The sequence below is a fragment of the Taeniopygia guttata genome, chromosome 6 (genome assembly GCF_048771995.1).
Source record: "Taeniopygia guttata chromosome 6, bTaeGut7.mat, whole genome shotgun sequence".
Taxonomy (NCBI): Eukaryota; Metazoa; Chordata; class Aves; order Passeriformes; family Estrildidae; genus Taeniopygia; species Taeniopygia guttata.
The window spans coordinates 11,043,772-11,066,170 of NC_133031.1; the positions used below are offsets into that span (position 1 = coordinate 11,043,772).

Genomic DNA, 22,399 nt, shown 5'->3' on the forward strand with positions numbered 1-22,399 from the left:
ACAGACATACTATTTTGCACTTACCAGTGCAAACATTTTGTCATCTGCTCACTTTATGTTATGTGTACCTAAGATGTAAGTCTTGGCTGTCAGCATTATATGTTATTCTGCATAATTTTGTCATGGTATTATTCAGTGCACTGTCAGGTAGTTTGTGACCAGACTGAACCTCATGAAGTCCCAAAGCACATCTCTGAATGGGATCCTGCTGGTTAACTGCTGACAAAATGACATTTATTCCCTAGCTCTAGACATGTTCTTTCTACCCACTGATTGTTTATCTTGCAGGATTGTACCATTTACCCTTCTGTATCTCATAAGCAACTGATTTCCCTTATAGTATGTTGGAAGGCATCAAAAGGATGGATCAGATTTTTCTTTGGTTAGTTTCAAAAACCCTTTCACTGTCAGTGCTTGGAAGTGAACCATGTGATCTCTGTAAGTATCAATTAGGTTTGCTTTTTTTTGTGCATAAAATCTCTCCTCATCTGTGTTGTGCACATATTTTTTTACAAATGGGCAATTCTGAGACACAGCTTGGAATAACAGGCAATATCAACTGACAGTTTTTCATCCCATAAGCAATATGAGCAACACGGGCAAATACAAGTGTTTAAAATGGACATTTTGAGAGTTTAAATTCATACAAATTATGATAATTATCAAAGTGACTTGTTAATTACTCAGACTCTTTAATCACCACTGATCCATGGATTGCTCTCTTATGTAGAACACAGAGAAATTTAATGGAAGATGTGAAGTTAATTTTTATTCTTATGACATTTTTGAACAGAATCTGACTCATAACGCCCTTTAATTTTTGCTCAATGTTCAACAAAAAGATGAATGTGCTTTATGAGGGACTATAAGCTTTTGATTGTCCTACTAAGCAGCAGCTGCACAATCCGATGCAGTTTAGTGTGTGACAAAGCTGAATGTCATGCAGTAACTCATCTGAATAGGAGCCAAGCCAATATTCCTTATTGGGGAAACATGCTCACTGAAATGTTTTTATGGAACTAGGATGTCAGATTCATGATGGAAATTTGGAAATGCTTGTTTTGGGTGCACTGAAAATGAGTTGTTCAGATGAACAAGTTATTTATACAGACATGCGGTCAATGCTGGATACTGGTTTAATCTTCTGGTAATCCAGACATTACCATATGGACAACCTGCACAGATTGATCTGATGGGGCCTCACTGGGTAAATGAATATCCTGCTCCAGTTTAATTTGCTGAGCTTTTATGTTAGCTTTTATCAGGAGAAAAAATTGCTTTCCAGCACATAGTTTATTCATAGTGACTTATAAAATGAGACTGATGACAATCGACACAGGTTTAAGGCAGCTTGTTTGACAAGCAGCTCATGATGGTTTGGACAGTTATCTGGAGGGCTTTCTTCCCATACTTCATTGTTTGTAGCCAGTGCACAGCCTTTCCAATGTGGAACCACATTTGCACATACATATCCAAGAATGCACTCAGTTTTCTCTTGAATGTTGCTTTCAGTGATGTACTTGCAGTAATTTTGTTTAATACCATAATGGGTTATTTAGTTTTGTTATCAACCTCTGCTTTCTCAATCTTCTGTCCTGTGAGGAACTGCCATATTCCTCCTCTGTAGTTCTCATTTCCCAGGGCATATATGAAGGCATCCACCGTTGGCACAGTCTTGGCAATAAGAGCAGGAATCTGTCATGAGACACAATATTTATTACCAGGAAAACACACTGAGAAGCCAATGGCCTGATGTCAGCCTAAGTTTAGTTTCCCTTTACCAAAAAAAAAAAAGCCTGTCTCCAATGACATTAGCTTGCTACTCAAAGACAGGGAGAAGTAAAAGCAATTTGGCTAGTGGGGAGTCCTATTCAGGAAATTATAGCTTCCAGGAGAAAGAGTTTAGGTTGGCATTGCCTGAAACAGGGACAATTCAGTTGAGAGTTAGTGCAAACACTTAGGAGGAGTGAAAGGTGTGCCATGGACACCTTTGGATGGATAAATAGGCTGATGTTGCTAACATACTTAATGTGGGATACTGAATACAGTAATGCATTTGGTGACTTGAAATGGACTCATTTTGGGGAATGAAAGTCAAAAGGTTTGATGTGATATTATTGAGTCCCAGCAGTGGCTTTGGAGCCAGACTCATAGAAGAAAGGGGAAAAAGGAGGCAGGAGAACCTTAGGAATGCTCAATTACAACTTCCTTGAGGAGAGAGAGGTATTAGAAATATGCATGAAACAACCAGTCTCTTTAAAACTGAAAATTCTGAGCTGGTACCTCACTCTGGGAAGGACCCAAAAACTCCTACATGGCACAGAACAGTACAGATTACACACCCCTAACTAACTGCTGAAGAAAAATACCCCTGACTTCCTAATTTTTTTGCTTGATCAAAGCAGTAATGCAATGGCCGTTGTATCACTGTGCTTACCTGTTTTCACTAAAAAACTGTAGATGAACAGAATGCTTTGAGCAAAAGGACTACTTCTTATATATGTTTTTACAACTAAACCCAGAAGTGAGTAAATGGGAAATATTGCATAGAGACAGAGAGAGGGGAGTGAGGAGAATGTCAGTTTGGGTTCTGGGATGGCACTGACGTACCATGCGGTATTTTGGTGGGATGAACATCACATTTTCCACTGCTGCGTAGGCGCACAGGAGGCAATAGGGACCCCAGCAAATGACCAGTGTCTTCAGTGGTAAACCAGTATTAAACTGGAAAACAAGAGCAATAGGTTTCTTTGTGTTTCACAATCACACACTACAACAAATGGATGGGAGAGTACTGTGGGACCGTGGTTTGTGTTCAGTAGCAGGAGAGGATCAGCCAACAGGATGTGGGACAGAACAGTGCAGCAGCACCAAAGCCCTGATCCTGGGCGTGGGTGGGGAGTGACAGAGGTGGCAAAACACCTTATGGTAGATCAGATAAATCTGTGTGTGCTAGATATAGAAGCCATGGCCAGAAACTGCTCCTGAGGGGAGAGAGCAGTGCAAAAATTTAAAAGCAGATTGAAAGGAATGATATTTTCCTGACTTCCTCAATGGTCTTGTAGACAGACTGTGAAGCCACTGCTATGCTGGTACAGATGCAGTAGCTCTGTTGTGGTAGGAGAATTTCTCTTGTCCTTTATGCTAGGGCCTATCCATGGTTTTCATGGCCATCTGTTCCCAAGTATCTTATAAATATTAATGACTAAGGAAGTCAAAATTTCATCCTTAAATTTTCTGCACTGTAAGTTGTCTGCACAGCTACAGAGTAGCATAAGAAGGAAATCACATGCTAGTGCATACAAACTCACTGGAAAAAAGTAATAGACATAATAATGAACACTGATATTTGTTCAAGAAATACATAGAGGGCACAAGTATTTATTCCAGTCAGCTACAAGCAAGTCTGCCTGTCTCTGTCAATATAACATTTCTCTTGAGATCTGACTGTCTTTACTGAGTGCAGGGATTGGGCCATGCCCACCAGCCATGCATCGTGCCCCAGACTGTACAGCCTGCACCTCAGCAAACAACTCATATAATCACCACATTAGATTCCCATAAACCTGCCACACCAGAACAATTCCGTTTCCAGCTCATAAAGATTTCTGAATTTCCTCAGCCAAGTGTTAGCACAATGTGTATGGGAAGGTCCTTCTCCCCCATGGGGTGCCTGCGTGCTTCCTTGCAGAGCTGTAGTTCTGTCTGACTTCCTCAGCCATAAGCCAAAGGCCTGTAGCAAAGCAGGAAATAACAATCCTTCCCGAGATAAAATTCCCTGGATAAAAATTGATATGATATTGACAAATATTCTGTATGCTCTGTTTGTTTTTTGAGGAGAGTTGGGCCAGTGTTGATGGAGGGAAATCTTCAGGATCACCAATGCAACTTCCTCTTTGATGGGGAACTGTCTACATCACTAGGCTGGGGCAAATGTGGCCATCTGGTAAAATGCTGACATTTCCAAGGATGGTGTTTCCATGAACTTTCTGAATGGCCCCATCCTGTGTTGCACTACCCTCCTACTCAAGTAGCACTGGGGCAGAAGGAGCCGAGTCAAAGTCCTTGTGAAAGAAATTCTTGTTTTTCAAGGACTTTGTCTCTACTGAATGGAGCCTTATTTTGTCATGGTGATTGCAGAGATTCAGGGAGCTTTCTTACCTTAAAGTGCCCAGTTTTCCTGAACTTTTGGTGTATGGACTGATAGGCTGTCATCATGATGAAGCCTGGGATCATGAAATTGAAAGTGGACAGAGCAAAAAGGAATGTGACATAGTTTCTGGGAAAGGTGAGGAGGGAAGAAAAAAAGAGGGTGTTAAGTCAACTCTAGTGCATCTATGTAAACTTGCTGTAAACATTTACCAAGTTGCAATTTTAAAATTGCTAAAACCACTTTTGTCAATGTGCTTCAGCTGCAGCATTTGCTGAAGGCCAGTTAAGCTGTGCCATGCTATTGCGTGTGGGATGGATAGTCTTGTAGAAAATCACAACAGATATTTGTATTCTAAACCCAAACACCACTACTCAGACATCTGTGCTGGCCTGCATAAAGCCAAAAGCATTCTGAAACAGTTTCAAGCGCTAAACCCAGGAAAAATGCAGCCTATAGATGAGTGAGGGAGTGGCAGAAAGTGGAGCACCAGCCTCTCCCACAGAGGAAGCTGACTTTAGCTGTTCCGTGTGCCACCACGCGAATCCAGGCAGCCTGGGGTGGTGCCTGCCTTGTCCCAGCTGCTGGGGAGGGATATCTTCCCCAGGAACACTGCTGGGCACAGCTGAGGGGGTTTGTGTGCCACCAAGGCTGTCCTGGGGGATGGCAGCCTCCACTCTGCTCCTGTGGGAGCTGGCCCTGGCCCTCACCTGTCCCCTTTGCTGTAGTCCAGGGTGCAGCAGGTTCGGAGCGGTTCATAGTCGTATTTCCCCCACCCCAGTAAGGGCATCACGGACCAGAAGGCAGCAAACAGCCATGCAAACACCATCATGGAGACAGCTGTGCTCCACTGCAGCCTGCTCCCTGTGGGAAGAGGAAAGGGGGTCTCCGTGCCCTGAACAAAACCACTGGAAACAGCTGTCAGGCCCTTGGGCCTCAGGCAGAAACAAGCAGTTGTTCTTGCTTTGTATCCTGAAGCTGATCTGAGTCTGGAGGAATCAGTCTTCCATAAAATATGAAGGAAGCTTTTAGGAAACAGCGAGCTGCTCAGCTTTGTACCATGCTAGAGATACAGCTGCTGTTACAAACATTATATTCTTGTGTTTTGGGAATGTGTTTTAAGACACAGACGAGGCAGCGAGTAGAATGAACAGTGTGATGCAATAAACAGTGTTTGAAGAAACAGAGTGCCATTGCAGAGTGGTCAGGTCAGAAATGTGACTCTGCACACACTCCCCAGCCCCTGCCTTCTTCCTTCCTGCCAGGCCAGGAGTGCACAGCATCTATGGATATCTCATATACCCTGTTCTAAAATTACTGGTCATCAATATATATGTGAATATATATATACAACCTGAGAACAGAGCTTGTTCTAAAAATACTACTGGACAAGTAATATTGCCCTTAAGATCATCACTTAGCCTATAACAGGAAATGTGAAGCTCAGCATTAGTAATTTTTTTCTAATTTTATAATAAAGTGTTCCTTTGTGCCTATCCCATCTGGTTCCATCAAATACTGTAGGAATGTAATGGAAGATTGGAAACTTGAGAAGACACAGGAAGTATTTATTCATGGAGAAGGCAGGCAGGGAGGCTTCCTTGCTGCTGCAGGATATTGTGCTAGCCTCACTGCTTGCATGTAAAAAGGCCTGGATAATTTTGTTATTGAGGCCAGTGTCTGTCATCATGCCCATGCTGAGCAGCCCATGACGCCAGCAGGAGAACAGTGACTTTCCAGCACTCTTTTCTAATCCAATCTCCCATTAGGGACAAGTAATGATGTCATTTTCACTGAGGTTGGGAAGCAGTCTTTTTGTCTTCCCTTAGACAGCAGCATCGTGACAGCAGGCAGGAAGATTCAGGCCAATTCCAATCTGTCCCTGGGAGGTGAAGGGCTGGGGATGAGGTGCATTTATTTTTAGACCTGGTGAAATCAGCTGCTGGTTGACCCCTCAGAAAATATTCACACACACATCAGAAGTAGCTAAAAATGTATGAATGTAAAATTAAACAAGCTTGAGATTATTTTAGTTTTACTCTGAAAAAAACACTTTAAATACAAGAACAGTGAAAGAATCGTGCTGTGCTCACATGGCAAAAATGCCCTCCCCTGAGAAGGCTGAAAGCAAGAGGACAAGTTGAGAGCAGTTCAGTTGTTTTTGTGCACAGCAGGCCATTGCTTTATCTTAAATGCCTTTTCTTGGCCTGATAAAATTTGATGTAATAGCTGTATAGGTCCTAGTTCAATTAAATGCACGTGTATGGGGTTCAGCATCTGCTTACAGATATAATTCTTAATTAGGACCCAGTGCTGGCAGTTTGGTCCTATTAAGTAATATCACTCTTGTGCTCTGGTTTTCTCTCTTTGAAAAGCAAAAGGGAGGCCCCACTTTTCCACACAGTGAAATAGAAATACAGGGAATTTTAAATTATTTCTCTAATTACTTTGGAACAGAAAGACTGCTCCCTCATCATTCAAAGATTACTAAAATTGTGATGCCAAAAGATGAACTTCTAGAAAGTGCTAGATAGAGCATGAAACCTTAATCCTTTTGATCATGAAAGACAGTTTTTAGTGATATAATCATAATTATATTTTGGGGTTTAGTTTCTGGTAACATTTATGAATGTATTTTTGTAAGATTTATGATTTATTCAAACATTTAGCTGGTTTTCACAGACTGAAAAATACATCTCTGACACTGGGCTACCTTTCAGCTAGATTTCAGTCTGCTGTTTAAAATGAGTGTCTGAAATAAAAGGTCAACAGGATTTTCTATGAGGGAGGGGAGAAATAGTCCCTTTTTCTCATTCTTGCAAATGGTTAAGTTATAATAGCTGTATAACTTTAAGTGATAATATATACCAGGACAGTGTATGGCTTGTACCAAAGTTACTGGCATGCATCAGTTAAAATTAGCTAATTTTGTCAAAGGCAGAAATGTCTGAAAATCTGACAAGGAAAAATATATATCAGTCATAAATAAAATAGCTGCTAGCACCTATTTCATCTGCAGTGCAAAAAGCACCAGTCACTGGTGCTCAAAGTATTCAATATTTGTAGGATTAAGAAAGCTGTAATGTGTAATAGCTTATTTTGTGCACATCATTATAAAAAGCTCTTTAAAATAACCTCATTAAGGGGTTTTTTTTTTTTACTCAATCTTTAAATTTATTTTGCTGTGGTTCACCATAATCTTGATGACTGTCTTGCTTCACTGAAAAACATGAGATCTGTAAAAACATCATCATTTTGTCAGGGAAAACTGATACAGGTGCAAAGCCAGATGAAGGGAATACAGCCAGTGTGACAGGAGTTTAGGACTTACTCCTAATTTGACAGAGCTGACAGCTGCCATTTTAGCAAATGGTAGTTTGGTAATCTTTGAATACTGATATAACAACCCAGGTTTCCTCGGTTGTTAAGGATTACATAAAAGTCACTCTAATGCTACTTTTAGAAATTGAATGCTGCTGTGAAATCCCTGCTGGTTTTGTTTGTCTTCTTTTTTATAATATTGAGAGAAATACTGATATAAAGCATGTCAGATTTTCTGTTTCCCCCTGATTCTTAAATGCAAGTTAAAAATCTGTATTTTTTTCTTTCCTTTTAGATCTGTAACTTTATGCTGTGCTTATGAACTGACCAGGATCCTTCTCCTCCTCCCAAACTTCTAATCATATAGAAGTTGATCCAAACTTCTAATGGCAATGTGACTGGAGTGTGAATGGCCAGAGAGGAGCTGACAATGTCTGCCTTGATCTAAACTGTCACCTTCTGTCCTGAATACCTGGCTGCTGAGAGACAGCTTCCTCAGAATCTGCCCTTTTCTTATTCACTGTCAGGCACTAACATATAACTACTTCTGTTTTCTCCTTTTCCCCCTAATGATCAAATTTTAAAATATTTTTTCCCATCTTGGTAGAGATTGACACTCATACCCTTCAGACTCCCCTGCTATCTCTCCTCTTATTGCATACTTTTAGGTTATTTCTCTTTCTTTAGGTTAGTCCTCTCCTCTTTGCTGTGAAAGAGGCATCTCAGAGACACCAGAGCCACACTTAAGGGGTGAAAAGAGAGTTGCCCAGTGTGCTTGCCTAGAAGTAAAAAAAAAAAAAAAAAAACCAAAAAACAAGAGAGGGGAGAGTAAAATATCCTGACCTTCTGTGTCACATGGGGTGATAATACTATTTTCTTCCATATGCCAAGCAACATCAACCTGACTTGTCTAGTCATCAATACACTTTAAAGGTAGTGCTTTGTCACTTAGGGTTGTGCTGACTTCCAAATCTAAAAACCTGGTCAATTTTCAGAATGTTGGTGAACAAATTTGTGATATTAACATCCAGAATAGTTGTAAAGTCCCAAGTTATCCTATCATCATAGAAATCTCTTACATTCTCCTCAGCTCTTTCTTCCCAGAAATATGGATAGTGAATAATCAAGTGCCAAGCTGAGGAATGCCACAATGAAGGCTTTCTTGGGAAACTGTTGGGACATAAAAAACTGGGGATTATGTAACTGAGCCTGAAAGGAGTACCAGATTCTGGGAATGAAGATAAAAGGCTGATAGATTTGTATTTTAGGTAAAGGTATTTTGTACCTTCTGCACAGGCATGCAACTCGCACCAGTGTCAACAGGAGTTTAATGTATGGATTGAGAACACAGCCTGTGGGCTTGGTGTAGCACATCTATGAAATATGACTTAATATTCCTTGCAAATCAGCATGTGAAGAATTGAACTAGAAGGGGCTGGTTTTACTGGAATAACCACAGGGCATGAGCACCTTCTGGGTTTTTAGTTTTGTTTTGTTGTTCAAAATGTTCCCTTTAGGAGCCATGTTTGGCCATCAGTAAGTAACAATTTGAGCAAAGTAAAGAAGCTTGTGCCCTGAAGGTCCTTCTGTCCTCTTAATGTAGTGTATGTTCATGACTGGAGGAGCGCGTGACACAAAAGCATTAATGTGGCAGAGAGTAAAATGTCTTTCCCAGACATGCTTATTTTCAGGCTCTCTCTTGTAAAATACAGATGCTTCTCTTCTAGCTCCAAATGCATTTTAGTGTCCGAGGGGTGTTAGTATGGATTTAGCTCACAGCCTGAATTATTTGGGGTCTTTGTCTAGACATGAAAAAATAGATTTCTTTGCCTGAGCTGGATTCCTGCAGAAATTGCAGAACAACAAAGCTGGCTGCCTTTCCTCAACAGGATCATCAGACTGACCATATTCCCTGTTTGCTTTGGGTGTGTTTTGCCATTTGCTGGTGGAATCATGTGGAGGCTGTGCCTGAAAGGTTCTATGGGTAAAAAAAGTCTCTTGCACTCCAAAATACCCATGTCGCACAAAGGGGCTGCTGAGCTGTGCCTGCCCAGTCGTGCCTCTGCATGGGCTCTGTTCCAGCCACCGCCTCTGCAGAGGCAGCTCTCTGCTTACACCAAATTTATCTGTCAGTAGTAAACTCTGCATGGACATGATGATCTGTTTGGTACACAGCATGGTGTTGGACGAAAGCCCAGGAGGTTCTTCAATATGAAGAATTGGATTTTATTTGGGATTTGTTTTAAAGTTTACTTATGGATTAAAAGAAGGCATGGCAAGAGGGTCACAAATTGGATATGATCTAGACAAGGAAATATCTCCTGAAAGTGGTTGATAATTTCCCCTGTATGGGAAGAGGTCCTTTAGAGAAACTGTTTATATTTGCTCTATCAAGCATGTAAGAAAAACAAACTTATATATAAGATACACAAATAATAAGTATGTGCTTGTTTTGATTCCCAGAAGCATAAACCAGCTGCCTTTTGCAGCATGTGGGTAAAGTTGTGAAGTAAACTGTAGCCCTTACTTGTACAGTAGTGATGGTATCGGTCCCAGGCAATGGCAGCGCTGGAGCCAATGCTGGCCAGGGCTGTCAGGAAGCCTTGGAATCCATGGATTTGACAGCCATCAGAGCCATAGGGCCAGTATCTGTTATCAAACAAGGAATGTGTTATGAAAATGATAGAGGAAGGTGAAGACATGTTTGGAAATTGCATTAACAGAGAGGGTAAAATGATAGCCTATGCTCATTCTGAGAATCTGTCTGAGAAACACTGTGAAAAATGTTACTTTGCTTGGTTTTAGGTATTTGCCAGCATTTTCTTGTGGTGTCTCTTATGGTACAACAGCTATTTGTACTCTTAATACTGAGAAGAAGATATAACCCTGTATCTGTGTATTAAAAAGCTGGGGTTTTAAAATTTGAAATTGACATTTCATCCAGATCTTCAAGATTTGCCTCCTTTGTGAGGAGCCAATTTGTCAATGTGTGCAAGTCAGTGCAACACAACAAACAGATAAATACTTGCAGACAAATTTAGGGGTAATCTAGAGGTTCAGTGAAGTGATATTTTGATATTCAAGTAGCTTCTATAACCACTGGCAAATCTGTCTGGCTAAATGTCTTCTCTGGTCAGTCTTATAATCTGTCAGTGATGTTATGCAGTAAAATCTGCTTTTCTACTTGCCTGGCAGAACCATGTAGGGTTTATTTTGTTGTTTCAGATTGAGGGCATGAGAAGTTTGGCTATGACTTATGGTAGAAGGAGAGCCATTTAATTAGTTAGACCTCTTAGAACTTAAGCAGTTAATTTTCATGTGGTTCTTCTGAGCATGCTCTAGGAAAACCTTGTGCCATACCTGAGGAAGCTGGAGAAGGCAGCGATGAAGGCGTTGATGCAAATCCCGCAGTCGGCCAGGGCGATGCTGAGAACCAGCAGATTGCTGGGTGTTCGGAGCTCTTTGATTTTTCGGAACGAAATAATTGTCAAGCCATTCAGACAGAAACCAAGCAGGGCTGAAAGATAGAATTGTTTGGTGTGATTCAACTGGAAACTGAAAATAACTACAATGATAGTGCTGTTTTCTTTGATGAGAGAACAATAATTACAGTGGAATCTTATGCACAGGGAATAGATCTGTAGTGGTCAGTCTGCATGCAAGTTACAAAGGCTTTCAGAAGAGAAGTCCTAGATAACAGCTCAAGCAAGTGCTTCAGACTTCTTCAGTCATGTGGAGCAGAAGCAGTTTGATCTTATTTGTAATTCTGCCTTTTGTTATAATAAGAGAAACTGGATTGTCAGGCTCCATGCAGGGACACATGGTTCAGGGTTCAGAGCAAGTGAGATGCGGAGGAGGCAGTTTCAAGAGAGCTGACAGCCAGCACATGCTGCTGGTGTACACATGTCCAGGCATGACTTTGATAGAAAAATGGCTTGTATTTAATATCCATCATAACATTCCTTTTTGCTTAAGCCCAGAAATCCCTCAGCCATGTTTCAGTCAACCTGCTTCCCTTTGGGCTTCTCAGGGTAGCCTACACAGTATGGGTTACACCAGCTCAATCTTATTACTGTCCCTCGTCAACAGACTATACAAGGAAAGGAAGAATCTAATTATGAAAAGCAGTCACTGAGAGATTTAAAAAAATAGGTTTATGTTGTTCCTCAGAGAGGGATCCAAGCAACCTGAGCTATTCACCCAGCACAGAGCTGTGCCACTCTGAAGCCCATCCTTCACTGATTTAAACTCAAGCTTTGTCCTTTAATGCCCTTTTCAAGGCGACCTGAATTATTTTAGCTCTGATGAGGATCTGACTCAACATCCAGCCTCTAAGTCTCAGTTAGATAAGAGGCACTATGCCTTTGTGCTCTTCTTGGAAAAAGAAATGCTGTAGCACAGAAAAAAATCCCTATCTCCTAATTCTGTAAAGTAGTGTAGTTACTTATGCTTATTGTCTTAATTTTGCAGTTACGTAAGATGGATGATTTTTTTCTAGTCAGAAATCCTGCTTCTACCTTTATTGCATTAATGGCTGATGGCATAACCATAGTAACAGCTGATGTGTGTCTATCATTGCACAACATATAACAAAATATTTCCAGGAGAAATATTTGGAGCCATTTGAGATCTGCTGTTTTTATTTCCTCCCTGCCAGATTACCTCCCACCCACAGGGTAAAACTGATGTCAACTCTCTCAAATGCAGAGAAGCCTTTAGGAGAGATGTGTTCTGAGCATATTTAGAACACAGCTGAAGAATTATTACTATATCAGATTTTTTCCCATCTTTTCCCTCTTTTTGGAAGCCTCAGGCTTTACCATATTCTGCTTTCTTGAAGGTCAGCATGAGTGTACAAATAGAGAACTTACTAAATTTTTTTTTAAAAGTGTTTAATTTTCATTTCTAGATCAGCAAATATGTTCACTTAATAAAGTGAATGCAAGTCTTCACCACAACCTTTTTCTGCAACTGCACTTAGAAGCTGCCACAAGAAAAGGAGAGGTCTTCATTGCCTTTGTCTCAGAGTGTTTCAGAAAGTGAATTAATCTTTGATTTTTTAGCTTGGTCTTCTAACCCAGATGACAATAATAAAGTTTTAATGCCAATCTACTGGGCACATTCTGCCTAAAACTCTATGGAAAATACTTAAGTTTAGTAAATCATAAATGTATTGGACTACACCTAGTTTTAAGTGAAGGTTACAGTGGGGCTCTTTGCTGGAACTTCCACAGCTGCAGGACCCTGTCAGGCTGCAGCCCCGGCACAGGTCAGGACTGGCAAAGCCAGGGTCTCACAAGCAGGTCCCCAGCAGGACCTGGCTCTCGGGCTCTGCCAGCCCCCAGTGCTGTCCCTGTCCTGCTGCTGCTTCCACCCTTGGGATCGGAGTGCAGGTCCTGCCAGGCTGCGCACACGGCTCAGGGACTGTCTGCCAGGCTTAGTTCTGTTTAGGCAGCAGCCTGCCCCTGGGCACGAAGTAGAAGCTTTTTCCCCTCTCTTCCGAGGAAGAGTGTCTGACAGCATTTCCAGCTTTCCTTTGCAGCCAGACAGGAGCTCAGGTGCAAAGCAAAGGTGAGCAGCCATGCTCCACGTTCATGGGGTGAGCTAACGAGCATTTATCCCACTCTGAGGGTGCTCACAGCTTCTCCTCCTCTGCTCTTGGGCCCCACAATTCCGACATCCCTGTCTGATCAGCACTATGCAGGAATGGGATCCCAAGCCCTGGGGCTGACACCAACATCATCCTAGCTATGAGCCTTTGCTGGTTGCCAGGTAGATACAAACTCACAGTTGTGTTGCAATCTCTCAATAAGTGGAACACGCCTTATGAAATGGATATGGTTTGTTACTTTTACCCAGCAGCCATTAATTGCAGCGCTACCAATACAGTCTGGATGTATGCTAACAGTTTGCAGGTTTTTTTGGAGCTATCATGTTTGATTGTAAGACAGCCATCACAACCCACAAAACAAACAGTCCAATTTTATTGAGAGATTATCAGCCATTTCAACTTATTTCCCCAGAGGAAGATAAAATTGCCTTTAAAAGTCAACAACAAAACATTACATCCCAGGTTCCTGAGAAGAGAGCTGAGTAGCAAGTACTTCACTGCCACAGCTATGCATAGAGTGCAGATCTTCACAGCAAAGAGCTTGCAGCTCACCCTGATTTACTCAGCAGAAGTAACGGGTGCTGGGTGATGTAGCCACAGTAGCCAGGGTCTGCATACCACAAATGCTGCTGTTCACTCCAATTTTCCTTCCCCCCTCTTACCAGAAATAATAGGAAGAAAAAAATCTTATTGCTGCCGAGGTCCCACACCAAACTTACCTTCAACCAGCAGGGCAGTGCCAATGGCAAACACTTCTATTTCAGTGAAGCCTTCAGGCAGAGGGTGTGCAGTGACCATTCTTATGGTAAATATGCCAAAAGATTTAACCTCTGCCCTCTGTTATAGCTCTGGGGCTGCCTTTTCTCTGGATCTCTCTACTTCCAGTAGCCCAAGGCTTCTTAAAGGAGCAGCTCACGTGCAAACACATGCTGTTATTATATAAAAGCTTTGGGGGTTTTACTCCCACCACTACAATCCCTGCAGGAATGTTATTAATGATGGGACTAGCATCAGCCCGCACTCCCCCTTCCCCTGCAAATCGTATTTCAGACACCAGCAAAATGAAAGCATTCATGGCAATTACAACAAGTTCTTTGTAGACACAAGATTAAGAAACCTGTCCAGTTAATTTTGCAACACTGGAAAAGAATTAAATGTTGTGGAACAAAGGAAACATGTAATTGGGGAGTGACCTGAAAAACAAAGGGGCACTCATTGAGTTGATAATTAGAGGAAAAGTATGAACCAATAATTTCTGCAGCTTGTGGATTTCCCTTCACCCATTTTTTTTAGAAACTGGCCAGTGTATTTTTCTGGTAATGACTGTTCTCTATATTAACATATTTCCTTTTTGTAACTGGCCTTAAATTAATATGCACACTGGCACAGCTTGATTAAAGACAAACACAAAGTACTGATTTGGGGCCCTAAACATACAAGGATGTGAGTTGCTCAGTGGTGAGCACTCACAGGAATCACCTTACTGTCCTTTTGGAGATGTTTGGGGACTGGAGTCTGGGTGTACAGTGGCTCTGGAGTATGTGCAGCCTGCAACTTGTCCAACCTCCAGCTCATTGCTTTAACAAGGTGCCACTAGCATGATAGTTGTTTCTTTGATACATAACTTTCTTCATTTGATAATCCTACTGCAAACTGGGAGCAGAAAGGGATATGAGCACAGGGGATATGAGCTTCCCCCAGCTCAAGCCCCATGCTGTGCTGACCTGGCTCCCTGTTGATTGAGGTGTCAGAGTGAATTCGCTCCAGATGCCACCAGAGCTTGTTCAGTTCTCCTGACTACATGGTGAAGCTTACATTTCAGGGACGTTTTTACAGTCAGAGGTGTTGGTTGAAGATGGTGGATTTTTTGCAGTTTTCCCAAAATCTGTGCTTAAAGGCTGTGATGCCCAGGAGAACTGATTAGAGCTTCAAGGCTGTTGTGAAATCATCTTGCTGAGTTTTTTTGATACCTGGTATTCAATTTACAGCTCTTTTTGATGTAGGTAATTGCCTTGATGGATATGTTCTTCAATTTTGAAGTAAAATTCAGGAGGGTATGATATTTGTTAGGCTACTCAGATATTTGGTTTAAGCAGAGTAAAATTACATTGCACCTCATAAATCCATTGTTATGTTTGCCTTTCACTCATCTACATGTCTTGATGACAAAGAAGGTGACAGTCCTGCCTTCTAGCATGGCAAATGAATGATATAAACCTGTGTTTTAGTAGTGATCCATTGTATGTTCCTGCAAAAAAAAAAAAAAAAAAATAGTGCTAGATCTTGTAAATATGATGTAAATCTTCCTAGTGTGATAGTTCTGAAAATGGATGGCTCATTTTAATGCTTGTCAACATAAAGCTGCACAGCTCTTCTAGACTGGGGATAAAGGACACAGATATTTGAACTGCCCTCCTGAGGCCTGTCAGGTAATTTTGGTTGCCTGCCATTGTACTTCACCTTCACTCCCAGATGCGTTACACTGCTGGTAGTTTTTGTGGATTGCATTACTGTGGGGCAAACTTTGCTCATTCCAGTACTAGTTCTTCCATGAAAGTAGGCTACTACCCCAGTCCCCTTGGATTTAACAGACCTTTATTAGAATGATTATTATTAACTTGTTGACTGCTTTTCTTAAAGTATCTTAACAATTTCCATGTCTAAGTCTCATTTAATTTATCAGTGCAGAGTCTAATTGCAAGTCAGTCATAGGCAAACTTTCCAGTGGCAGTTCAGCATCTGACTCAAGTGAAATTCATGTTGACAGAAACTTCTTTCATCAGTCTCTTAAGCCCTTTGCTGATGCTGTGTTAAGCTGACTTCCTAAGGGGATGTTGAGATAGTATGGAATGATATATGGGCCAATATGGCTTCTAACTTCAGTTACAAGTTCAGGTTGTAAATGGTTTTCTTCAAGCAAAGAGGAGGTGCAAATAAGGAATAAATTACTGACTTTGATAGAATCTTATAAAGGTCTTTTTCCAGTTGGTAAAACAAAGCTGCATTTATTTCCTTTCTGTCCTTTTTATGTAAGATGTAACCTGACATTGTGTATTCCTGTGAAGTCAGGGAAAACGTGCAGATAATAACAGGTTTGCCAAAGACACTCATTAACTCCTTAGCGATGAAGTTTTTAGTGATGCCTATTTTATGCACTTTCAATAGCTACTTGCTCTTTCCAAATTGAGGGGGAAAGGTCTTTTGCTCAACCTGATGTTATCCTAGAACTACATAATTTGAATTCCACTAGTCTCTTTTCTGCATCAATAACAGATCCATTTCCTTTTATCCTCTCACTTAAGAATAATTCACTGGTTACTAATCTGTTTGCAAAGAATACACAGAAAAAGTGTATGATAGGTTCTTGCCAGATGTTCCTATGGATTTCATAGAACTGTATAGATTTGGTGGGAGTGTATTAATCTTTGTAAAATATGCATTGGTACAAGCACAACAAAGAAAGGTGCAGTGCAAAGATAACAGAGTACTCATGCACTCTGAATTTTCTTCAAGCAATCAATGCAGATTACCGACACAGTGTTTTATATTCACAGCAAGAACTTTGCTAAATTGATGTGTTATTATTCCTCTGCCTTCCTAATCCTTTCTTCTAATTCAGGTTTAGCCAAATTTGACTTTTTATGTTGAAATATGCCTTTAAATGAAAAACGGCAGCATTTCCCAGGAGAAGCAGGCTGCAAATGCAGTCACCCAGAACTGCAATTTGGTATCACTGAAATGAGTGGTAATCTTGGTCCTCATGGGAAAGGCTTCTTGCCAAAGAAAGGAAACAGAAAGAGTATTGTCTGGAGACCTTCTAGTTGCAGTTGTGTAAATGTGTTTCAGCTTGGTAGGGGTGATAGGGAACATGACCCAGATTGTAAATAAGCACCTGGTGTTGGCCATAGGAGGGATGATGCAGGGAAAAAGTCATCACAGCAGTGTGTGGACAGGCATCGGCCCTTTGGGAATGCCTGCAGCCACATAACAACCCTTCTCCTCAACAGTCTGTATAACACAGTATGGCACCCTGCTCAATCTGATTTTCTCTGCACTGTCTCAGAGCTGGTGGAGGAAGATGTAGTGGTGAAGGCCTGGGCAGGGCCCAGGAAGCTTGGGGCAGGCAGGAGCCAGTGGCTGTGCTTTGGGGAGCGAGCGTGCCAGCCCCAGGTGTGGTGGGGATGGTGTGAGGGACCCAGGGCAGGATGGGGTCCAGGGGTGGAGGTGCTGTCTGTGCAGAGGAAGGTAGAGGAAAGGGCTCACTTGCAAGTACAAAGAAAGCATCAAGATCAGGGATAATATCTGGGGAAAGCTCCTTGGCCATGCTGAGCAAAAATGAAGGAGCTGTAAACTTAGTGGGAAGTAAGAAAGCCAGGAGGGGCAACTTCAGTGTCAGAGGCAGTGCTGTGTCAGTCTCTTCAAAAAAGGACACAGATCTGTCACCTACTCCCCAAATATTACAGTTTAGTCCTGTAATTGGCTCCATGAGGATGCAATGCCTGGGACCAGGCAGCGCTGAGACTGGCTTCCCTGCCTGCTGCTGCACTTCAGTCTTTTGAGAGTCAGAACTTCCTGTAGAGCTGGGAAGCATTGCCTCTACTGTTTGAGTTACCTCTCCAGAGACACGTAGCTTAATTCACCATAAATTGAATATGTAATTCATAAATATATGTATATCCAGCCATGGTAGAAAATTAATAAAGTTACTAGAACATTTATTGCATCTTAGACTTCTCAGTCTTTGCTGGATGTACCAAACATGATTGTTATCAAATGTGCATAGCTGTTGCCCTGGTCTCTTACCCATCCCTCAAAATGCATTCTAGACACCTATAAATGTGTTTTTCTTTCAGTTAGCCTACTAGTTTTAGAGGCATCTACATACTCACAGTATAATGTGATATGCTGTCTCTCTCTGCTGAATAGTGACTTTGAAGGAGAAGGCAGTCCTACAAAATGCAGGATGTGCCTCACACTGGTAGTGCATTTCCCCCTTGGCGTTGAGACCTTCCCACTGCAGAAGAATAACTCCTCCAGGGATTGCAGTTCAAAGACCAGTACCCAGTTATCAAAAAACCCTCTGCTTTCAAGAGAGGCTTTAGTTGTATTAAGAGAGGATTTGCACACCAGTTCTCCTGTTTATTATTTCTTTTGTAAAAAAGCAACGTGATTCTCCCTGAACCATTTCTCATTAGTCTATGCTACTGACCACGTATGTAGATGAACTTCTATACCACATATGACATAAGCACATCTTTTTTCCTGTCAATGTATTATTGTATATCTTGTTTGTCTCAGCAGTTTTCTACCAGTGTCTGTGTGTCAGAATTTCCCCAAATTTTCTAATGATATTTCCCTCACAAACATTACTTCAGCCTGAATTCTGCATTAGTTCAGCCTCAGCTTCAGTGTAAGATCTGTGTTTACTTTTAGAGGGATTAATCACATCTAAATTTTTTCTCATATAAAACCCAAATGTGTTAATTATCTAGTCTAAGCTAGGCTTTTGTTTACTGTTACTGGATGCAATGGGCAGAGAAGAATAACATAAAAAAAATAAAAACAAGGTAAAAGCTTTTCTTGTTATTTGTACTTTTTTTTTGTTGTTTTGTTTTCCCAAACATTTTCTTGGTCCTTGTAAGACTTGCAGCTTCCAAGAAGTATACAGGAACTGCCACAAAGGTATGTACTCAGTCTGCAAAATCTTGGAGCTGTATTCAGGTAAATCAGAGTAGGAAAGCTGGTGACTGTCACACTGGCAAGAGGGCAGAGGGTTACTGTGTAAAACACTGCGCTCCATCTGCATTCAGGAGCCATATAAAAAGTGCTGGAAGTTCTTGCATGCCTGAAGAAGCAAAATAAAACAGCCACTGTTTCCTAAGCAGAGGTGACTCTGCTGGGCTTAGACTAATACTATTAAGGTCCAAATCAGAAAAGGTGGTTGCAGTCAGCAATATTAATGCATGACCCCCTCTGTCATACAGCTGAGGATGCTAAGCCCAAAGTTAGCTGATTTTGTTGAACTGAGGGAACTGCACTGGATTTTAGGCCATAAAGGTACAAAAGAGATATGGGACCAGGAATATAAACCCAAGAAAGCGTCACTCATTTAAAATAATCAGATATGACCATGGTATGTCCAGTCACTGAACTGGACTATTGGGGATGTGTATGTGGCTGAGGCATCTCAGAGAACAGTGCATTTTTCAGTGAGAATGATGCTGCTGGACAGACATTTATGCTGTTCTAGGTGTTTTTGGTAATCCCTGATAATCAATTCCTCTGCTGCCTTCCCTCTGTAGAGGAGTTCACAAAGGGTTTGTCCCAGAGAATTTCACTCTGGGCCCCTGAATGTCCACTCCTGGAATTTGCCTGTCGCTGTGGGGCCTTTGTAGAAGAGTAGAAGAGCTATGGTGGCTGGCCCACTCCTCTCCTAGGGTGAGGCAACAGTTTGTGTCCAGCTTATCTCACTGGTTGCTGAGGGGCTCATTCTCCATTGGACCTGGAAGCTCTGCCCAGCCCTTCACAGCCAGGGCGAGGCGTCGCGGTGCCTGAGCACAGAGGGAGCAGACAGGGGGACACCCAACCCAACCCCTGGCTGGGTGCCACCCTCCATCCTCTGCCAGGCTCTGCCCTGCTGAGCACTGCTGAGCACAGCGGGGCCTCGGGGTGGTTCTGCTGCATGGACAGAAACGGGCACAGAGCAGCATTCGTGAGAGAGGTGTGTGAGCTCATGTCCCCCACAGGCCAGAGGGCTGCCCTCACATCTGCTCTTCTGCACTGGCTGTAAGAACCTTGCTAAATATGCACAAAACAACTACCACTGATAGGCTTGTAATGTGGCCAAAAGCTATGTGGGTTTGTTTTATTTCTTCAGCATGTCCAGAGCTCTGGTAATGACTTTGTTCCTATAGGTCTGGAGGAGCTGCCTTCATCAGCATTAAGTGCGAGATCCAATTTAGAATGACGTCGTGCATTAACGCGCACGGCTTGCATCAGTAGGAAGGATTTTCCACTTTACGTGTGCCCTGCCAGAAGCTTCTTGGAGGTGCATTTACCTAATGAAAGTGATTTAGTGTCTGGCCTGTGTTGCCTGCTAATAAAATCTTTCATACAAAATCATGATAATAAGGTATTTTATGGCTTTCATTTATGCTAATATATGCTGTTTGATTTGCTTTATGCCACATTTTTCTAAGTATACGGAGAAAAGAAATTAAAACAAATTCTGTCTAATTGCCATATTAAAAATGAAAGACTTAGTGAAGCATGCTGTGTTTGTCACTCAGGTTTAGCTGGAGAGTTTGTGAGGAGAATCTTCTGATAAAATATTTCTGGCTTTTCTGGGAAAAAGTGGAACTATGATGTCAAATAATTAACTTAATATCATTAATTACAAAGCAATTTTTTTCCTATGAATTATAACCCCACCTAAGAAAGATTGCCATGGCTGAACACAGCTGAACTTGGCTGACAGTAGACTTTGACCCCATTTGCTTTGCATTTATTTACACCAAAAATATAAATGGGAGATCTGGTTCTTCTCAGAGAATGAAAAACAAATTCTTACACTTCTGATGAATGACACTTTCTGCTTCTTTGTATGCTTTTTCCTACAACTGATATTTTTAGTTTGGTGCAGAGAAGAAACTGTTTACTTCCCTTCCTAAGTAAACAGCAAGGAGCACAATTACTAAGATTGGGAGTGCAGAACTCTAAGTAAGGAGCATAACTCCCACTAGTTTCATTATGGAATGGAATTGTCTGTCATGAAAAAAAATGTTTTTACTCTGCACTGCAAAATATGGTATTGATTTTAAAGTCTCAAATAAATATCACCTGCACTTACAAGGAAATTATCTAATGACTGTTCATTTTACATTAGATAGCATAATGTGTTAATAACTGTTCAGTAGTTGGGAGGAGGTAATACACTTAAGCCTTAAAAATACAATGAAAATCTAGAAAGCTGTTGTACTGCAAACAGTGCTTCAGGATAAACCAGAATTTTTGTAGAAGCAAATTCATAGTCTTGTTGAACACAGCAATCAGATTTTGCTTCCAGTTTTATTTCTTCCATCTCCCTGAATTAAGGAGGGAGCATGAATGTAAGCAGAAGCAGCATCTTCTTGCAACCCACTAATCATCAATTCTGCCTCATGCAGTCCTTGACATGCAGGTACTGGCATCTACTCTTACAGCTTTAAGGATCTCTTTTCATCGTCTTTGTTTCATTGATTGTCTCTGTTCCCTTCCGCTTGCTCCATTCTGAGACTTCACCTCTAGTACTGCATCCAGTTCAGGGACTCCCAACAAAAGAAGGACCTGGACCTGCTGGAACAAATCCAGAGGAGGGTCATGAAGATGATCAGAGGCTGGAGCATGTCTCCTATGAAGACAAGCTGAGAAAATGGGTGTTGTTCAGCTGGGAGAACAGAAGGTTCTGGGGAGGCTTTGCAGCAGCCTTCCAGTACCTAAATGGAGCCTAGAAGAAAGCTGGAGAGATTTTTTGCACAAGGGCATGTAATGACAAGAGGGAATCACTTTAAATTGGCAGAGGGCAGGTTTAGTTTATATATTAGGAAGAAATTATTTACTCTTTATGAAGCAGTGAAGCACTGGAACAGAATGGCCACAGGAAGTGTGGATGACCCATCCCTCGAAGTGTTCAAGGCCAGGTTGGATGGGGTTTTGAGCAAGTGGTTGTAGTGGAAGTTGTCCAGCCTACTACAGCAAGTTCAGAATGAGGTGATATTTAATGTCCCTTCCAAACCAAACCATTGTGTGATGCTATGATCTATGTAGCCTGTAAACCAGGGGAATGTATCTGTTCCCTGTGCCTTCCTCTACTTCTTTCTCCTCCAGTTCCTTATGTCCAAAGCCTACCTGAGCTTGTTTCCACTCTCCTGATGAAGCTCTTGTTGAGATTCTGCAGGGTGAGGGCAGACTCACTCTCGTGACCATTCAGATCAAGGCTAACATGGTGTCTGTGTCTTGATGGTTAACCCATCATGTGCATCATCTGGTGGTGATGTGTTGATGAAGGATTATAAAATAATCCAGTCAACAGGGAGGGAAAACTCCAACACATAAGTGCTGATAAAACCTAGCTGGGTTAATAGTTAACTGGTCCTTTTCCTCCTTCCAGAGACACACTTGTGAATACACTCCAAGATGTAAAACCTGTTAATGTTACTTCTTTTATTTATCTGGTTTTATTAATCTCTCAGCCTACCTCCAGGTCTTTCTCTTTCTTGTTCAGAAGTGACTCTGTCATGTTAAGTAAACAGCAGCTTTCTTGACAAAGTGCAGAGCAT

The 22,399-nt window shown here is 41.6% G+C and overlaps 1 protein-coding gene across 2 annotated transcripts in view; it reads right to left on the reverse strand.

Annotated features, from left to right (window-relative positions):
- Window positions 1-672: 672 nt before the first annotated feature.
- The window catches only part of RGR (retinal G protein coupled receptor), a 41,990-nt gene continuing 20,263 nt past the window's right edge, over window positions 673-22,399 (reverse strand). The window contains exons 1-7 of one of the 2 annotated variants that reach the window (XM_002193290.7): window positions 13,802-14,294; window positions 10,832-10,988; window positions 9,999-10,120; window positions 4,861-5,014; window positions 4,162-4,279; window positions 2,611-2,724; window positions 673-1,695 (exon numbers count right to left, since the gene is read on the reverse strand). In XM_002193290.7, the coding sequence (XP_002193326.4) occupies window positions 1,552-1,695; window positions 2,611-2,724; window positions 4,162-4,279; window positions 4,861-5,014; window positions 9,999-10,120; window positions 10,832-10,988; window positions 13,802-13,880 (888 nt within the window). In that variant the 5' untranslated portion in view covers window positions 13,881-14,294 and the 3' untranslated portion in view covers window positions 673-1,551. Of the gene's footprint in view, window positions 1,696-2,610; window positions 2,725-4,161; window positions 4,280-4,860; window positions 5,015-9,998; window positions 10,121-10,831; window positions 10,989-13,801; window positions 14,295-22,399 lie in introns of those variants that run through there. The other variant, XM_030275860.4, reaches the window with a different exon arrangement.